Source organism: Culex pipiens, chromosome 1, assembly GCF_016801865.2.
Source record: "Culex pipiens pallens isolate TS chromosome 1, TS_CPP_V2, whole genome shotgun sequence".
NCBI classification, from domain to species: domain Eukaryota; kingdom Metazoa; phylum Arthropoda; class Insecta; order Diptera; family Culicidae; genus Culex; species Culex pipiens.
The window spans coordinates 65303450-65322551 of record NC_068937.1 but is presented as its reverse complement, the minus strand read 5'-3'; the positions used below and the strand labels follow the sequence as shown (position 1 = coordinate 65322551).

Genomic DNA, 19102 nt, shown 5'->3' with positions numbered 1-19102 from the left:
AAGCGGTCAGCGACTGCTCGATTTTGAACTAAGCAAAATCGTTCTTGCAGCCTTGCCATCTCAAATCGAGTAGTTTTTAATCGAGTTTGGCAACTCGGTGTTTGTTTTGCTTTTCCTGCAGTTTTTGTAAATAAACAAAGCAATCTGCAATCCGCGAGTTTATTTTTTTCCGCTCGGTGACAAAAACGCTGCAGGTTTGCCGCTCCGCCGGCGGTCCCAAGGGACAGGGGGAATATTCCCGAGTTCGCGGTACGAGGAGATGTTTCCACCGATGGCTGAGCCGGCGAATTCGGTTTGACGGAGCAGAAGCAAATGCTTCAGGTTTTGTGGAGGAGCCCGTAGAACCAGCGAAAGACGGTCTACATCTCGGTGGAGGAAGGACCGAGTGGAGATGGTGGGGCACATGCAGGCCACGTACGACACGAACACGTTTGATTCTAGAGCGAATCGGGCGTTGGTGATCGACACGCCGGAAGAAGTTGATAGATTTTTGGGACCGTGAGGTGAATACTTGGATGAGGAACTTGTATTGAGGCCGAACGGGACCGAGCGGGTTGAGATCGCCGAGACACCAAGGATTTCCGCCATCCGGTTGTTCCCCTGGCCCATCTTCTGCTGTACTGTAGCATGGACGCCCGGATCAAGATCGGAGAGTTTTACTACGAGTGGCGTTGCTTGCGAACCTGCTAGGGCCACCAGCAGGCCAGGCGGGGAGAAGTTCGTGTCGGGTACATTTGCTACCTCAAGCTGTGGGCAACGAAACGGGCGACGTCGTGTCACACGTTAGCTCACGGAAGATACCGTTTTTCGTCAAGTTCAGCCAACAACAAGCAACAGTGGTGGGAACGTCCGACGTCCGCTAAGATCATCTGCGTGAGTAGGTTTAACAAAAAATATGGGATAAGAAATCTCAAATTTTCTTCTCTTATAGTGGGACACCCGCAGTGGCGACTTCGTCCAGGAGTACGAACGCCATCTGGGCACGATAAACTTCGGCGATTAAAACCAGCGCTTCGTGACGACCTTCGACGACAAAAGCTTGTGCGTCTTGGAGTGGAAAACTCCGGTGAACATGATGTACATCGCCGATCCAAGGATGCACTCGATCCCCGCAATCACCCTTTCCCCGAACGACTAGTGACTCGCCAGCCAGAGCTTGCACAACAAGGTAGTGATCTTCAGCGCAATTAACTTACACCGGCTACATGGATTCCAGTCGTGCGTGTAATTTGGACATTTTATTCGACAGGAGAAACCTTGTACCGCGATGGCGACGGCAGAGTCTACATCTGTTACACGGCCTTTACGAGCAGCAGAGTGTCACGTCAGTTAATCCGAATCTACCTGGAGGCTTTAGTGGTTTAATTTGGGTTCTTTTGCAGACTAACAGTTTCGCCATGCGCTGATTCTCGAGTTTCTCCTGCTCCTCGCGAATACGAATGGTCTCGCAGGTGCGTCCAATGGAGGTCCGCTGTTGAATCTGGACCACCGCGGGGACAGCACCAACAGTAATAGTTTGCCGGCACCGGTGCCTATGCTGGCGGAGTTCTACAAGGAAGAGCAACTCCAAGCTGAACATTCCCGTCTGGCCTCATCGGAGGGACTCTTCCGCGCAGTAAAGTGACCGGTTACGATTGGTTCAACCTGATGCGAAAAAAGATGACCCATCGACACAAGTCCGATGGCCTGCAAAGTGCTGCTTCTGTTCCGTCTGCGCCATATCAACAACCACCACCACAACAAATCAAGTTCGATTCACTCATTTCGGACCATGCGTGGAGGAATTCATTGATGAGTTGAATGCTGAAACTCATAAATGAGTTTAGCGCTCGAACTGCCGAATGAGTAGTTTGGTTGGACCGCGATTTTTGGCTATATTCGTTGATTTTAGCTAAATAAATTAAAATAGGTGCAATTTATAACAAAATTCGGGAAACTTTCCTATGAAATAAAACATTTTGATAAAAAAAATCTTTATTTCTTTTGTTTCAACAAACATTTGGAACGGTTGTGAATGGTCTTGTTACGGACTACGGCATTGTCGGGAACAGAGAGTTTCAGGAGGATCTCGTTACGGAGTTGGGTTCCGCGGGGAGTTTGAACAGTTTGTTGAGAACATTATGCTCGTTTAACTCGCCGCCGCCGCATGTGCTCGCTTAGTTCGGCATTTTTTTGCCGCATGCTGGGAGGACATGGAGCTCTCGAAGGCGTTTGTTCAACTTTGGGATGACGCGGCCAATTCACTGCACCGAAGTTAGGTGGTCAACCTTCTGGTCGCCTAGTTTTGTCTTCAGGTAACAATCTTTGGGATGGATGACGTAGACGTAGGTTTTCCTCCAGTTCCCGCTTGGAACCACAATCAGCGGGTTGTTCAACGGCGGCTTCTTTCGGGACTTTTCATCGAGTTTGTCCATACAGGGGATTTTCTGGAAGATAATTAGGTTTAGAAGGAGTTTGAGATTTGGGATGATTGGCTGCTTACCGGAGCTACGGCGACAGTGACGGAGAAGTTGCCCTTGTTAATTCCGCCGCTCTCCTTTTTTCGCGGAAGACGAGCTGCCTGTCTGCTGGAAGAACAGTCGAGCGATTGAAGAGGAGCAATTTGTACTGTTGATTAGGATTGACGCGGTCACCCGGGGTGGTTCCGGTGGTGGTGCTGGTAGCGTGGCCGATCTACGCCATCCGGGCCCCTCTTCAACTCGTACTCGAATCCTGGTGCGACGTGGAGATCACCAGCCGCGTCGTATCTCCAAAAATCCTTTCGATCAACATGAAAAAGCTTCTCCGGAGTCCTCGGTCCCGCCAAGCCATCCAATCCTCTTCCAATCACGCCCAACTCCTCCCCGGAATGAATTACGGGCATCTGCTGTAGCAACTGACGAAGATCCCGCGTCCTCCAGGTCAACTCGGCGCCAGCTGAAATGACAGAGAGAAGATGTACGTTTTCTAAACCTAACTACTAATTCATCCTACCTGCAGCGGTTCGTTCGTCGATCAAAAATGCTCCAGCAACGCCATGTGATCCGTCGGGTCCGTGTTCGTGACCCCGACCTCCTTCGTCCGCGTCTCGGACTTGCGATGGCTGATAGTGGTTGTTCTGCCCTCCACCAACCACACCGGTAACACGGTGACCACGGTGATGATTCTGGGTGCCACGCCGTTAAACAGCGGGTACGAATGCGCCTGAAGGTTGTTGTTGATCTTGTACTGCAGCTTGTTGGCGATAGCTTGGCTGTTGCCGCTAAAGAGAAAGAAGCGATTGTAGTTGGTATTCCGCTGTCGGTTGGACCGGCGCAGCTGGTTGATATTATCACTGCCGCGGAAGAAGTGAGCGCGGTTTGAAGCAGTCTGATCTGATCAGAGCCGGTTAAGTTGGTGTTGAAGGTTGATCCACCGCGGTCATCGACACCGGGGGCGAAAGTAGCTTGCTTACTGAACGCTTGAAGCGGTGATGTTGGCATTGGAGGCTCATCGTGGTTGGACCTGGCGAGGACTGCGTTGACATGGTGTTACCGGCCGTTGGCATCTTCGATGATGAAGAGAAGTTGCCAAACGAGGTTGGCAGACCCTTGGCTGTAAGATTTGAATCGGAGCGCAACAGTGGTTGGTGCACTGCCTGGCGTAATCGAGCTGCTCACACTAGAGGTCGCAGCTGGCAAGGGTTGCAGCAATCTAGAATGCAAAAAAAAAACAAGAAAAAGTTTATTCCCCACCTTCGTCTGGTTTTGCACCATCCGGATCGTCTGGAAGATGCAAAATCATAGAAAATACATTCCTTCTCCAATAAGTTTTGCACCTTCCGGACTGTCCGGAAGGTCCAAAAACAAAGAAACAAATATCTCCTTTAACCTTTTTAGCATCTTCGGAATAATCCGGAGGGAGCACAAACAGAGAAACAAATTCCTCCTCAAACGTTTTATGCACCTTCCGGAAGGTCCAAAAACAAAGAAACAAATTCCTCCTCCAAAGTTCTTTCCACCTGCCGGACTGTCCGGAAGGTCCAAAAACAAAGAAACAAATGATTCCCGGAACCACGTTTGCATCTTCCGGACAATCCGGAAGGGCTCAACATAAAAAAGACAACTTTGCCGGCAAAAGGAAAACTGGATTGCACTGGAACACAAACCCGTCACAAGCGCCGGATACGGTTCCGGCGGAAGATTTGTCCCTGACACTTTTCTTTCAAGAAGAAAGCAAAATACACTGCTCGAATGGTTTGACAACGAGAAATGTCATTTGCTTTTGACAGTTCTCGCTGTCAAAAAAAATCGAGCAGTCTGAAGCGTGATCGCAAAAAAAGGTAAGCCAAAAAGCAAGTTATCGCGGTTAACGCGAGTTAAAGCAAGTTAAAGCGGAAAAGCAAATGTTAGCGCTGCAAAGGTTTAAAAGGGGAGCTTTATCGCTCGGTGAACGCAGGAGTGACGCCCCCCTCGGTCCGCGGTCCAGCTGGCTCGCTACTCGGCGTAGTTCCGGGTGCACATACAGCGGTACAGCATCACCAACAGTTACGTGACCATGGTGCGGTGCGACTCGTTCCGTTGACCAGCTTGCCGCCGAACTGTGAGGGGTTGAAAATTTTAGGTTTTATTTTGTGGAAGTTTATGATGGCGACTCACCCCAAAGCACGTTCCCGTTGGTCGCTTCAACCACTTGGGTGGTCGCTTCAGATCGTTGCAGGTGAACTGCGGCTGTCCTGCGAACGGGTGAACCGGCTCGTGCCCGATGCTGTCCATTCCGGGGAACGTGTCTAGATTGTGTGCGGTAGATGTTTTTTCCGGGATTGTCCGAGTTGACCTGAAAACAAAAGGTTAGTTACAGATAAGCTTTATCAAGAATAAGTTTCACCAGTTTGAGGGTTGTCTAATCCGGAACGCGTACTTGGTAGGGACGAGGGATCCATCGCAGCTGGTGATAAAATTAATACGAAAGGACGGGACGGTTCAGCGAACCCCGTCGCAAACCTGTGATGCGGCGATGTTGTCGTTCGGGCCAGTCTGGCCCAAGGCACATTCATGCTGGAATCGAAAAGATCTTCGGGAAGTGAGTCTTGCAGAGTATTCGTATTTTTCTGAAATATTCTGAAATAAAAGTCAAACTTAGTTTAAACCATAAAAATCCATCCAACGCCTATCCGATAGCTCTTCCCATCTTTGCCGAAACCTGTCCACCGTTGGAAAGAATTCTCTTGCTAAACCGGCGGAAGGCAATTCATCCACCGGTGGACGGATTCCTCTTGAAAACCCTTGTCCAGTAATCCGTCCGCCGGTGGACGGAACCTTTTCGCCAACTTCGGCTGGTAATCCGTCCACCGGCAGACGGATTCCTCTAGCAAAACCTTGTGCCAAGGGGCAGGAAACTCCAAGTATAATTAGTCAATTTAAGTATACTTACGTTATTTTAATATACTTGTTAATATACTAACGAAATTCGAATCACGAGACCACCTTAACTTTACGCTTCTTGGCTTTGACAGTTCGGTTCGTTCGTTTGCTTGCCTGTGTTTATGTTTACGTTGAGCACGATTTTCATGAGGTGGCAGTTTTCATGAGGTGGCAGTTTTTTAGTTTAGTTTATCATACATTTAAAGCTGAAAATTGAATAAAAACGACATGGTTCACATGATAGAACCACCATTCGATCACCCAGCTGTAGCCAGACAGCATATCCCCTTTTTTTAAAGTCCGAAAAGGGCAATTCCTCGGCCTGTGACCTATAGGTACTAAATCGCAGCAGCTTTTTGCCTCGCGGGTTCCGGGTCAAGTTAATCGAGAATTTATTCTAGAATGTTTCCAAAACCCTTGAAGAAATTTGGCACAACCCGCCGGTTCTGTCGTTTCTTCTATTTGGCAGAAACCTCATCCGACTCGTCCAAATACGATCAAAAACTTGATCCCAAACCTCCTAGCTCCAAAAAACGGTCGTGTAAAGATCCTTCATCTTTTTTACAAATACTTTGTCCCAAAAGTAAGGTCCCCTACTTCAGTAACCCACGACGGATTCCTCCTTATAATGTACTCTAAGCTCTCCTCTCGGCAGCACCAAACTGGCCTGCCGGTCCATTGAGTGATCAATCGCTTCATGCATAATTCCGTGCAACTGGCGCAATCTTCTGCACCAAACTCATTCCCGCAACGGGTCCGCACAGTCCCCGTATCCGCGCATAATCTGCGATAATATCATTGAAAAATATCAAAGTGTAATCGCCAAAAGCCCCCTCCAAGCCAACGAAAGTCACCACTCCGGGAGAGCTTTGAAACCGGATGTAAGTTTGGCGCTGCCCTGAAGAATAAGAGGGGATTTTCGATTAATTTATTCCAGAATGATTCTCAAGCCCTGGAGGAACTATTTCTCAACTTGCCGGTTCCGTCGATTTGTTGGTTAGGTTTGGCAGAAACCAAAATAAACAAAAAAAAAGTTGTGACATTTCTAGACGTCACCCCGACGTTTTTTTAAAAGATGATTCATGTTAGGGGGGAAGAGCGTAAGTATACTAACATTATTTAAGTATACTTATTAATATACTTAGGTAAAGTTCTAAGAGTTTCCAGCCCCTTGCCTTGTGCCGTGTTCCGTCCACCGGTGGACGGAACCTTTTCGCCATTATTGGAAGGCAATCCGTCCACCGGCGGACGGATTCCTCTTGCAAAACCTTGTCCAGTAATCCGTCCGCCGGTGGACGGAACCTTTTCGCCAACTTCGGCTGGTAATCCGTCCACCGGCAGACGGATTCCTCTAGCAAAACCTTGTGCCGTGTTCCGTCCACCGGTGGACGGAACCTTTTCGCCATTTTTGGAAGGCAATCCGTCCACCGGTGGACGGATTCCTCTTGCAAAACCTTGTGCCGTGATCCGTCCACCGGTGGACGGAACCTTTTCGCCAACATTGGCAGGTAATCCGTCCACCGATGGACGGATTCCTCTTGCGTCATTGGCAGGTAATCCGTCCACCGGCGGACGGATTCCTCTTGTAAAACCTTTTCTCCAGCATTGGCAGGCAATCCGTCTACCGGCGGACGGATTCCTCTTGCAAAACCTTTTCGCCAACATCGGTAGGTAATCCGTCCACCGGTGGACAGATTCCTCTTGCAAAACCTTGTCCAGTACCAGTCCAGACCGACCCTTTTCGCCACAAAAAATCCGTCCGTTTTACTTACCTGAAATCCAACTCCTAACTCCGGAGCACAAAAAATAACTAAACAAAAACATTTAGGACGAAACGTTTCAAACGAATTTCAAAAAATTCGCTAAGTCCAAAATCGCACTTTTGGGAGTTCGCTTAACTGAACTCGTTTTTTGGTAATTTTCACAGTTTTTCGAGTTCGCGAAATCACACTTTTTTGAGTTCGTTTAACCCTTTCAGGCCTGAATGGGAAAATGATTCTTATGACCATACGAAAATTATAGGCTAGTTTTGAAAATTTTGATATTTGGGTCATATATGACCGAGGGGCGTGACATTGGCCTTAATGTATTAATTTTTCGCATTTAATACATTAAGGAATTAAATTCCTCTTGACGTTTGACATTTGACAACGTACACCTGCTTTGTTGAAAACATTGATTTTCTTTGAGTCACTCCGCGCGCTCGACTGTCAGTTTTGTTATGATTGTTTTGTAGCAAAAAAAGTACAATAATTATTATCTCATTTCTAGAAAGCTGTGGAAAAGTTTTTAACACCTGTTAATTCCGGAACGATGACCTTGCGGTGGTACACAATTGGTGGGATTTGGAAGAGCGAGTAGTTTCCGTTGAGGCTGGGCAATTATCGGGACCAGTTGCTGTTGCAGAACCAGATCGAGAACGGAGTTTATCGGGAGTGCAGTTTGGAAGTGGCCCCGGTGGGGAGGGGAAGTTCTGGAACATCTGCCGTCTCGAACAGCACCCTCTCCAACGACACCCTATAAGTGCGCTGGTCACTTGGCGTTCCCTAACTGAACCCATCCGAGTCCCGGCACGACATCATCCCGTGGACCCATCTCAACCTGACGCACTCCTTCACATACACCTCGGAGATCAACGTCCGGCCGCTCTCATACGTTGACGCGATGACATGCAGAATATCCTCAACAAAACCTTCCTCGTGGCTCACCGCAACAATCCCCAGCTCGAACACAGTGGCCGGCACTCAGTGTACCGCAATTTCGACACCTTGCGCGGAATGAACTACCGGATGCACCTGAGCTTCTACGATCGTGGCCGTCTCAAGCACGTCAAGTGGTCTCAAGCACGCAAGTGGTCAAACCGATCGGTCGCAACGAGATCGCCCCCTCGCCGTATGTTACGGAAAGCACGCGAATCGCCATTTTCCTTCCAACGCTTGAGCATTAGGTCCACGACACGGAGCAGTTCTTTCTGCATTACGAAAAGACCTGCATGGACAACACCTTCGTGATGCTGTTCTACCGTTGACGAACCGAGCCCTAGCCTTAAATGATCGTCACAAACATAGGACCAGAAGAGGTTCCACCGGAGCGTGGCCTCCAACCATTGTAAACGTACCGTCCTACCCGGTGCCGTACTTGCTGCTTGGACCACCTGGAATGGGCAAAATGGCAACCCTGATTGTGGGCATTGGGAAAATCTCCATGTCCAAACCGAACTCAAAAATTCTCGGCATGCCCACTTCAAATGCGGCTGCGAACAAATTTATCGTTAGACTTTTGCGAAACCTACCGGAACAACAACTTTTGCGCTTCCTCCCCCGGCTTCCGCTTACGACAACGATGCCATGGACAATCTCAAACTCGCCCTCCTCAAGACAGCTGGCCGGCAAGTACAAGCAGCCCACTGCGAATTTTGGCCCGAGACTCGACTCGATTCAGGCACGATCTCGAGCCAAAATTCTCAGTGGGTGGTTTTGGCCCAGAAATCCAGACAGTCCATATATGATAATGACATCCCCCGTTCAACAAATCAGCCAACAAGAAAACCGCCCTGTACTGGTTTACTCGGATGCTGACATCCGGCTAGGCGAGCGATCCGGATAGCTAGCGGACACGATTCCATGCGGTTGGAACGCCAGAAAGCGACTGCGGCCGGTGCTAAATCGCGATTACGACCCAGAAAGAACCGATGCCAGGGGGACCGCTGCCTTTTCAAATTGTTATCAAAAAGCTGATGAAAATTATAAACCACGGGGCGAGATACAATTTACTGCACATAGATGAATTCAGGCTGTGGCACATAATTTTATTGTAATTAACATAAATTGTGAAATTCAAGTTTTTGAAATCGTTCAATAAAAATTTGTATGTTTATTTTGATGCATTATTTTGTTGCAATGCACCGTTTACCCTAGCGAAATTAAACGCAATAACCGACGAGTTCACGGAATGCCTTTCTGGAGCTGATTATTTTTTGAATTCACACGACGTCACCGTTACTTTCCGTTCTTTCCAATTCAGTTCAGTCTGCTGGTCCCGGAAGAGTTCTTATTTTGTTGTGCGGCTGGTTGCTGTCCTGTCGTACCGATGATGCCGGCCGTCGCTGGAAAGTCCGCCTTCGAAGAAAACGACCACTTCTAGCAGGCCGCGTTGAACTTGTCCAGCTTCCGGGGGAAGATTGCCGTTGATTAGATAGACTTGAGAGGAACGTTTTGATTGAAACCTGCGCGTGGGAAAATACAAAACAAATATCTGCCTTCCAACAGTTTATGAATAGTCTTACCTCGTTGTTACCAAAGTTTTTACTGGCTCGGTTATTTGCCAGGTAGCGCCAGCCGCCGAGTTGTTTCTGCGGAACTGCTCAAGTCACTCGCGATCGACCTGCTTGCTACTTCCTAAATTTTTCTTGAACGCTATCCGAGCTTCCAGCTGATAGAAGAACCGAATGCTGTTCTGGACTGGCCAACTGCAACAGGTCCCCTGAACTCGATGGCCTTTTCCAACAACCCAAGTAACCATCCAGCACTAAAACATGGTCACTGTTTAGCACTGAAAGCGCATGCACTGAGCAAAACTTACACAGCTCAACGAAGTGTTCTACACATGATCTGGCCCTGCTGTACAGAGCACTCAAATATCAATCGCAAAACACTTGAAATTTCGGTGATTGGCCATGAAATAATGTCAATAGCCAAACACTTGAATTTTAAATGGGGTTGAAAAATAAAAGTACGTACAAGCGATATACAGGTTCTCGCTTGCTAGTCGTGCACGCTACCACTGCGCCGGCTGGCCAGTTGAAGACGGGTGAGTTTTTTGCGCTATTAGGTTTTACACCGTGACGTCATTTGACAGCTCGTGTGCACTGTTTACATGGTCTTCGTCGATTGTCGACGAATTTCCCCGAACAAAATCGACGACCGCATCGAACTGTGCTAAGTCCATGTAAACAGTGCACTCCTTTCTAACCTCCAAATCGAGTCGGCGTAAAACCTAATTCGTCCTAGCCTAGCTTCTAGCCTTCGATGAAAGTTGCTCTAAAATCAATCAGTGAAACACATTAAATTCATGTGGACTTCACGTTGACTTTGAATAGTGCCTGTTTTGGGTAGATCTTAAGATCAATTTCAAGTGTTTTGCTCTTCACTTTGAATAGTTAAAGGTAGTGGGACAAATTCATGAGCAAAACACTTGAAAAGCTTGAGCCACCCGAATGACAATAACATGTCAAAAAATACCAAAAATTCAATCGCCCAAACACTTGCATTTGATAATGGTTTGGAATGATGTTGAAACACAAACCAATTAAATCTATGATGTGTCTTTATTCAATCATTCAAGTGTTTGGGCACTTGAATAAAACGTGTGGCGTATTTTCAGTGTGTATAGCTACGAGTAAAAGCTAAAAAGTTTCGAGACCTGCCCTAACAGCTACTTCAGTGCTGGACAATGGCCGAGTTTGGACTTTACTCGGCCGGTTTAGTGCTGGCCCCTACTGTTGGTGTCCACCCCTGCAGAAAATGTCAAAAAAAATTAGAGAGGCAAAAATATTGCTTTCTCTCTCTCTGCTTTTCTCTTCTCACCATTCTATTTTGGTTTGTTTGTTTACTACATTACCGACTCAGCTGACCGAGTTACGAAGTCGATTTTTTTGGTTGAAGTTGAATGGTTGGGGATGTGATGCCAGATGATAGAAGTTACCGTCGTTGTTGATTCCTGCGCCCGTGCCTTCTCAACTAAACAGGAGGTAGCTTTCCAAGCTGGTGTTTATATATACATATGTGGCCACTTTGAGCCAGAAGAATGCTAAACGACTTCTTGGGTTTACTGCTCCACACCGTTGGAAAAGGGACTGGCGAAAACAGTTCTTGATGAGGCGTAAGATTTGATTTACTTTCTTTTATTCATAATAATATAGGTTATCACTACATAATGATTCGTAAGCCTTGAACTGGCTTGACGAGGACCAATAAATTGTTCGCCTCCCGCTTAGTTCGGCGTGGGAATCCGGACCCACCAGTAGGACAAAAAACGCAATTTCTGCCTGCGGCTCATTGTTGCAGTCTAGCAAGGTGGTGGAATGGCTCTCGTTCATGTTAGCTGTAAAGTATTAATTTTTCTTTAGTAATATGTACAAATAAATACTTGTTAAATACTTACGAGGATGATTAAAACCTAGATGAAAACGGTTTTGAGCTGCTGGCTTCGGCAGCTTTCAATCGCTGTTGATTTTTTTGATGCGAAACGAGAAAGCGAGAAGGTTGTTGTTTTCCCGCACTCTCTCTTTTACTCTCCTCTCAGAATGAGAACAGTGTTGCCATTTTGATGGAAAAGCATGACAGTGTTGCTAGCCGTTGCACTTAAGCAGCATTTATTCAGCTTTGGACAGTGCAGATGAATAAGTGCTGAATCGCACTTGTAAATGCTATTGCATGGCTCTTTAGCAATAGAATGCTAATCTGTTGCCGATTTCTGACTTTTTGCTAGTGCTGGATGGTTACTTGGGAAATCTTGTTTACGGGCCAGCGACTTTCTTTTCGAATATTTTTTTCACTAAACAACAACAACAATCACGCGAGATGTCGAACTGTCAAACGTCGTCGGTCAAACCAATGTGGTGTAAAGAGAGGTGGCGATGTTATGATCGTAAACAAAAGTTAATTCGTTAATTCCTGCAGTTAATTAATTAATTTATTTAATTTTTTACTATTGTCTCGCCCCTCGTATATGACCCATCAGGCTCAAAAGGGTTAAGCGAACTGTCAAAAGTGCGATTTCTGAACTCCCAAAAGTGCGATTTTCAGTAACCGTGCACTAATTTTCAGTTCGAGATCTAAACTTGATTTTGAGTGAATTTGAACTTGATTTTGAGTATCTCCAGCTGACTGTGTATCAGTCGTTTTGAACACGCGCTCGATTCAATCCTTAACTTGCCAAAAACATTGCGATGATTGAAGGATATGTGAGTACTGAAACCTGTTTTTTTTGTGTCAATTTTATATGAATCAGTTAATTTTAGCAAAAAAAGTCATCAAAGCTGCCACGAATGAGTTCAAAAAATCGAGTGGCAAAAAAAAACAGTCTAACTAAAAGTAAAAGAATGGCGTCCAATAAGCTTGAAAAAGAATACGAGTCACATCAGGATGCGTTTAACCGCCAGGAATCATTGAAACCGCTTCTCCCTATAAAAACAAAGACTGGACAATTGATAAGTCGTCAGTCAGACTTTGTACAAGTGCACAAGTCCGAAGAAGTACTTCCAGAACCGAAAATTAACCATGAAATTAATGATACGACTTCGGCGATATGCACAGCAATAGGGTTTGCAGATATGCTGCAAAAACGGGAAGAAATTATTGAGCGTCAAAAATTTTTGATTGGTGTTACGTGTACGTCCATCCAAGAAAATCCGGAAACAAAGATTGAGAAATTAGCAATTTTAATGGATCTAGTCTCTGATAAGTTGCAAAATGGCGAAAAAAATGCCCTGGTTATCAGAAAACTTGCTCTCATATCAATCGCAGAGCTGTTCAAAGATATTATACCAGAATACAAACTGGGTATCTTAGATGCAAGTGTCCACAAGATGAAAAAAACAACTATCACCAGAGTAAACTTTGAAAACAAACTACTCAAGCATTTCCAGTGCTATTTAGTTTACTGTGAAAGCATCTCCAAGTCATTGCTCAAAACCACTAAAAAAATCGTACCCTCGGAAGAATGTCAACTAGCTGAAATTTCCGTGAATTGCATGTGTAATCTCTTGGTCGCACATCCTTATTTCAACTACAGCATCAATATTGTTCAAATTCTTGCTGCTCTATTGAACAGCGATTCATTGAGTGTTCGAATGTGTGTATACAACTGTTTTGTAACTATTTTCAAGAAGGATAATCGTTTTGACATAAGTTTACATGTAAGTATTGCACACTGCACCAAATTCTCCCCCTGTGCTAATCATAACTGCACACAAAATATTTGCACACCGAAAATCAAACCCCTTGAGGAAGGCCCAACCACCTAAAGGTGGATTAAGTAACGTTTTTGATTTTATTGCGTTTATTCATTTGAATAGATGTTTATCAGTCCTATAAATTATCATCACTATAATCTAAGCTTGTTTTGTACCTTTATTTATTAACTATTTTCTAATTTTACATCTAATGGATGTATTCTGATTTTATTTTTATTTTTTGACATCCAGCATCTCATTTTTATTCTTTAAAATACGCGTACGTAAGAGAATGATTTACTATTGATTCTGGATTTTTGTAAAATATATTCTCTTTTACTGTCTATTGTTTTCAATTTTCACTCTTTTTTCAAACAAGTGAGGTTCGAGCCCTTACTAAATTTATGGAATGGTTAAAGGATTAACACAAATATTACTATTGTACTTTTGGTAAACTTTTATAACATGCTTAGGACCAAAAACTGTCACAAAACACCGCGACAAAAGAAATAGCAACATATAAACACGACTCAACACTAGGAAAGATTTCAGGAGAAAACAATACACAGTAAAATAACAACTAGTTTTTGAATTCAAACTAAACATAAATGTTTTTGCTTTAATGAAAGTTAATAGGCACACTTTGAATGGTTAGGCGCTTATACTTACATCGCTTACCACCCCCATGCCTGGCACGAACACTCAAAGCGTGTTCTAGCGTGTTGCTCGTACTGACTCAGAGCAAGTGTGAGATGTAGGTGTAAGAGCAGTGTTCGTCAGGAACCTAGTGCATAAGATCGGTGAAGGCCCGTTCTTACACTGAAAATTGCGAATTGCGAATATTACATAATTCACAATTTTATAATTTCCTAATTTTTTGAAGAAATTCTCAATTTTGTTCATTAATAATAATTTTAGAGTTTTGTTTATAAATTCTTTAAACATATGAAACACAATAGCTTACAGGTCATTTAAAAAAAACTCTGGAATTGTTGTTTAAAGTTTTTGAATCAACATTTTTAATCTATTTAATTTTATTTTTTGAATTTTTATATTTTTCTTTTTCCCCCCAAAGAACCTCAAGTGCGCACACCGCCAAACGCGCTCATACCGAACTGTCAACTTTTCTTGGGGGTCACGGAAAGAACACGCATCATTTCTTGGCCGCGTTCCTTCCAATCTGCATACCGTACTTATTTCTGAGTGCAACGACTTGTTGTGTTGAACGGCAGGGTTGCGAATGAGCTAGCGCTCACGGAAGGAATGCTCGCTCCAGCTGAAGTGTGAGTTTTTATCAGGTAGCTCGTGTACCGGATGACAACGAGACCGCTTCAAATCCCGATACCATCAGTCAACTGTTTGCAGAGAAATTTTCAAGAATGTTCATCAATGAATCCCTTTCACCGCACGAGGTCGCAGCCGCCACAGAAAATGTGCCACCCTGCGGCAACGTTCTGGACCGACTCGTACTCGACGACCAACGAATCATGAACGCAGCTGCCAGATTGAAATCAACCTCATCAGTAGGACCTGATGGAATCCCCTCTAGTATCCTGAAAAAGTGCATCCACTACGATTCCTGTTCCAGCACTCTCTCGACAAAGGGGTTTTTCCGGACCTGTGGAAAACTGCTTTCATGTTTCCAGTCTATAAAAAGGGAAACAAACGTGACATCGACAACTACCGGGGGATCTCGGCGCTTTGCGCCGTCTCCAAACTGTTCGAGCTCGCTGTGCTCGACCTGGTGTTTTTTCACTGCAAGCAACAAATCTGCGCTGAGCAACATGGCTTCATGCCGGGACGTTCGACTACATCGAACTTGCTGACCTTCACCACCTTCCTGACCAAGGGGCTAGCTAGTCGAAGCCAAAACCGACGTAATCTATACTGATCTCTCCGCAGCCTTCGACAGGCTCAACCATGACATCGCGATTGCTAAGCTCGAAAAACTAGGGTTTAGTGGCAGTTTGCTCGGTTGGTTTCAGTCCTATCTTTCCAGACGAACAATCAGTGTGAAGATCGGCGAATGCGTCTCGCTGCTATTCCTCGCCTACTCCGGTGTAGCGCAAGGAAGTCACTTGGGGCCTCTTATATTCTTGCTCTACTTTAACGATAGCAATGTTGTACTGGATGGATCAAGACTCGCTTATGCCGACGATTTGAAGATCTTCCGGTACGTGAACTCAACGCATGACGCTGAACTACTTCAACAGCAGCTGGACAAATTCGCTGACTGGTGTGCCACTAACCGCATGACCTTAAATCCTCTGAAGTGTTCCGTTATATCGTTCACCAGGAAGCTCAGGCCGATCACGCACAACTACACGCTCCTCGGAACAACCGTCCCGCGGGTCGAATGCATAAACGATCTCGGAGTGATGCTAGACGCGAAGCTCACGTACAAGAATCACGTCGCATACATCGTTGCAAAAGCCTCAAGACTGCTTGGTTTCATATTTCGTGCGACCAAAAAGTTCACCGACGTCTACTGCCTGAAGTCATTGTACTGCGGCCTCGTCCGGTCAACCCTGGAATACAGTTCCGTGGTGTGGAATCCCTGGTACCAGAATAGCTCGGAGAGGATCGAGAGCGTGCAGCGGCGATTCATTCGTTTCGCACTCCGCTTGCTTCCATGGAGAGACCCCCACCGTCTCCCAAGCTACGAAAGCAGATGTCAGCTTATCCATCTGGACTCTTTGGCTGTTCGTCGCAACGCCGCACGTGTAACCGCTGTTGCCGACCTGCTCACATCAAGGATTGATTGCCCCTCCCTACTCGGTGAGCTGAATCTGCAAGCTAGATCTCGTGTGCTGCGCGAAGGTGCCTTCTTCCGAATCCCACTTGAAGCTGCCAACTACAGTGCACACGGCTCCATCATCGGATTTCAACGGACCTTCAATCGAGTAGCCTCAATTTTTGATTTTAATGTGTCACGTGATGTTTTGAAAAAGCAATTTTTGGAGTTTTTTAGATATAATTAAATTATTATTGTGTAACATAGTCACAGTATCATTGGGGTCATTGGTGGCCTGTTGATACTTAACAAACAAACAAAAATGACTTTTTATTAATGGTTGCTCATTCTGACCCGCACGCTGGAAAGGTAGTCAACAAACTGTTTCGGTACATAAAATATATATTTTAATCAACCAAGCACATAACATTGAATCGAACTTACATACCATACCAATTAGCTTAGAACACCATACGCGGTGCCCGTGCTGTATCAAGAAGATTGTTCCATGTTGCTCGGTTCTGGGCTGCAGCTCGCCAGTCCCCTAGGTTGCAGATCTTTCTTAGCTCCGCCTCGATCTGATTTCCCCATCGTGCACGCTGTGCTCCTGCTCTTCGGCCTGTGCCGCCATCCGGTCGCGCGCGGTCAAAGAGCATCCTGACAGGATGGTCTTCGTCCATCCTCGCGACATGGCCGGCCCACCTGAGCCTCCCGATTCTCGCCAGGGTGACGATTGTCGGTTCTCCCAGCAGCGCGTGCAGTTCGTGGTTCATGCGCCTTCGCCACTCGTTCTGAGCTGTACTCGTTCGGGCTCGTTCGTCCTCTTGCCGCAGCGTCCAGGTCTCATGGCCATAGAGGGCAACCGGTCTAATCAGTGTCTTGTACAGGGTCAGCTTCGTGGCGCGTTGCACTCGATGAGATGTCAAGGTTTTCCGTAATCCAAAGTAGGCGCGATTCGCGGAGTGGATACGAGTCCGGATCTCTAAGCTGGTGTCGTTGTCGATCCCAAGTACACGAATTCGCTTACCTCCTCCAGCACATCGCCATCCACAGTTAAAGGGGTGAGTCTTGGGGGGTCAACGTCCTTTGAGCCCCTCCCTTTCATGTACTTTGTTTTCGTCGTATTCATGGCCAATCCAATTCGTCTTGCTTGCGTCTTTAAGGCTGTGTAACCCCTTTTCACCGTCTCTAGGTCTCTCGCTATAATGTCAATGTCGTCCGCATAAGCAAGGAGTTGTACTGTCCTGTTGCAAATCGTGCCTCTCGTGTCTTGACCCGCTCTTCGCACAACTCCCTCAAGTCCGATGTTAAACAGCGCATTGGATAAGCCGTCACCTTGTCGTAACCCTTGGTGCGATTGGAAGGGATCAGCTAGCTCCCCTGCCACTCGCACGTGACACATCACACGATCCAAGGTAGCCTTGATCAGCCGAGTCAGTTTGTCTGGAAATCCGTTCTCGTGCATGATCTGCCATAGCTGTTCGCGGTCGACTGTATCGTACGCTGCCTTGAAATCGATGAAGATGTGATGTGTGGGCACGTTGTACTCACGGCATTTCTCAAGGATCTGCCGGAGCGAGAAAATTTGGTCCGTGGTGGCCCGAGCGCCAGTGAACCCCGCTTGATAGGGGCCCACGAACCTCCGTGCGTACGGTGTCAGCAGACGGCAGAGGACCTGGGAGAAGATTTTATAGGCCGCGTTGATAAGCGTGATGCCGCGGTAGTTGCCGCAGTCCAGCTTATCGCCCTTTTTGTAGATGGGACACACGACACCATCCATCCATTCTTCTGGTAGTTTCTCCTCCCTCCAGATCTTAGAAATCACCAAGTGGATTGCCCTCGCCAACTGCTCTCCTCCATATTTGAAGAGCTCACCGGGTAACCGATCTTTACCGGCGGCCCTGTTGTTCTTCAGCTGCCTGATCTCCTTCTTCACCGTCTCCAGATCAGGTGCCGGGAACTGTTGGTCAGCAGCGGGCGGTCCAAGTTGGGCTTCAAAGCCGTCTCCATGCGCTACATCGCCATTGAGGTGCTCGTTGAAGAACTGCTGCCACCTGTTCAACACCTCGCCTTTGTCCATAAGAAGGTTTCCCTCGGCGTCCCGACAAGTGTTGGCTTGCGGCGCATAGCCTTTGCGGGACCGGTTAACCTTCTCGTAGAACTTTCGCGTCTCGTTCTGCCGGAATAGCTGCTCCATTTCAGCGCGATCGCGATCTTCCAGCTGGCGCTTCTTGAGCTTGAAGACCGTTCTCTGCTGTTTCAGCGCTTGTTTGTATCTGGCCACGTTCTCATCAGTTGCATCTCTCAGCTTCACCGCATAAGCTGCTTTCTTCTCGTCAAGTAGTCGCTGGCACTCCTCGTCGAACCAGCGCTGCTTTCCAACTCGGACCGTACTACCTAGCGCGGCTTCAGCGGCACTGCCGATGGCCGAGCATATTCTGCTCCTTCCATCGTTGAGCGAGACAGCGCCGAGTTCCTCCTCCGTTGGCAGGCTCGCTTCCAGCTGCTGCACGTAGTGCTGAGCCGAAGCCGTGTCCTGCAGCCGCTCGGTGTTGAACGGCGGTGGGAGCCGGCTCCGTCGGGGACAGTTTTGAGTGCATGCTTGCTTGTAGTGGTCCGAGTGGATGTCCGCACCGCGGTACGTGCGGATGTTCCGTATGTCCGAGAAGAATCGGCCGTCGATGAGGACGTGGTCGATTTGTGTTTTTGTTCGTTGGTTAGGCGATGTCCAGGTGACTTTGTGGATGTCTTTCCGGGGGAAGAATGTGCTCCGTACCACCATACCGCGGGAGGCTGCGAAGTTGATGCACCGCTGGCCGTTGTCGTTCGTGACGGTGTGTAGGCTGTTCGGCTCGATCACCGGCTTGTACATCTCCTCCCTTCCTATGCGGGCGTTCATATCTCCGATGACGATCTTGACGTCCCTCTGCGGGCAGTTGTCGAACTTCTGCTCCAGCTTCGCGTAGAACGCTTCCTTCTTGGCATCGGATAATTCCTCGTGTGGGTAATGTACGTTGAAGATGTGATAGTTGA

The 19102-nt window shown here is 46.8% G+C and overlaps 3 protein-coding genes across 3 annotated transcripts in view; 1 reads left to right on the top strand and 2 right to left on the bottom strand.

The window, feature by feature from the left end:
- LOC128093590 (uncharacterized) overlaps positions 1–19102 on the bottom strand; it is a 435512-nt gene that overhangs the window by 92699 nt on the left and 323711 nt on the right. The window lies entirely within an intron of this gene.
- On the bottom strand, positions 2483–4084 carry LOC120429187 (uncharacterized). Its single transcript, XM_052711107.1, has 2 exons — positions 2974–4084; positions 2483–2916 (listed from the first exon to the last, which is right to left on the bottom strand). The coding sequence occupies exons 1-2, from the start codon at positions 3459–3461 to the stop codon at positions 2766–2768; spliced, it is 639 nt and encodes a 212-aa protein (XP_052567067.1). The 5' UTR covers positions 3462–4084; the 3' UTR covers positions 2483–2765.
- Positions 12197–13422, top strand: LOC128093611 (nucleolar complex protein 3 homolog). Its single transcript, XM_052711068.1, has 2 exons — positions 12197–12345; positions 12403–13422. Exons 1-2 carry the CDS (start codon positions 12331–12333, stop codon positions 13405–13407), a joined length of 1020 nt encoding a protein of 339 aa, XP_052567028.1. The 5' UTR covers positions 12197–12330; the 3' UTR covers positions 13408–13422.

Coding starts and splice junctions, on each gene's coding strand:
- LOC120429187 (XM_052711107.1), bottom strand. CDS start 3,461: ATGCCAACATCACCGCTTCAAGCGTTCAGTAAGCAAGCTACTTTCGCC. Junction 2,917..2,973: donor CGACGAACGAACCGCTGCAG/GTAGGATGAATT, acceptor CTGTCATTTCAG/CTGGCGCCGAGTTGACCTGG.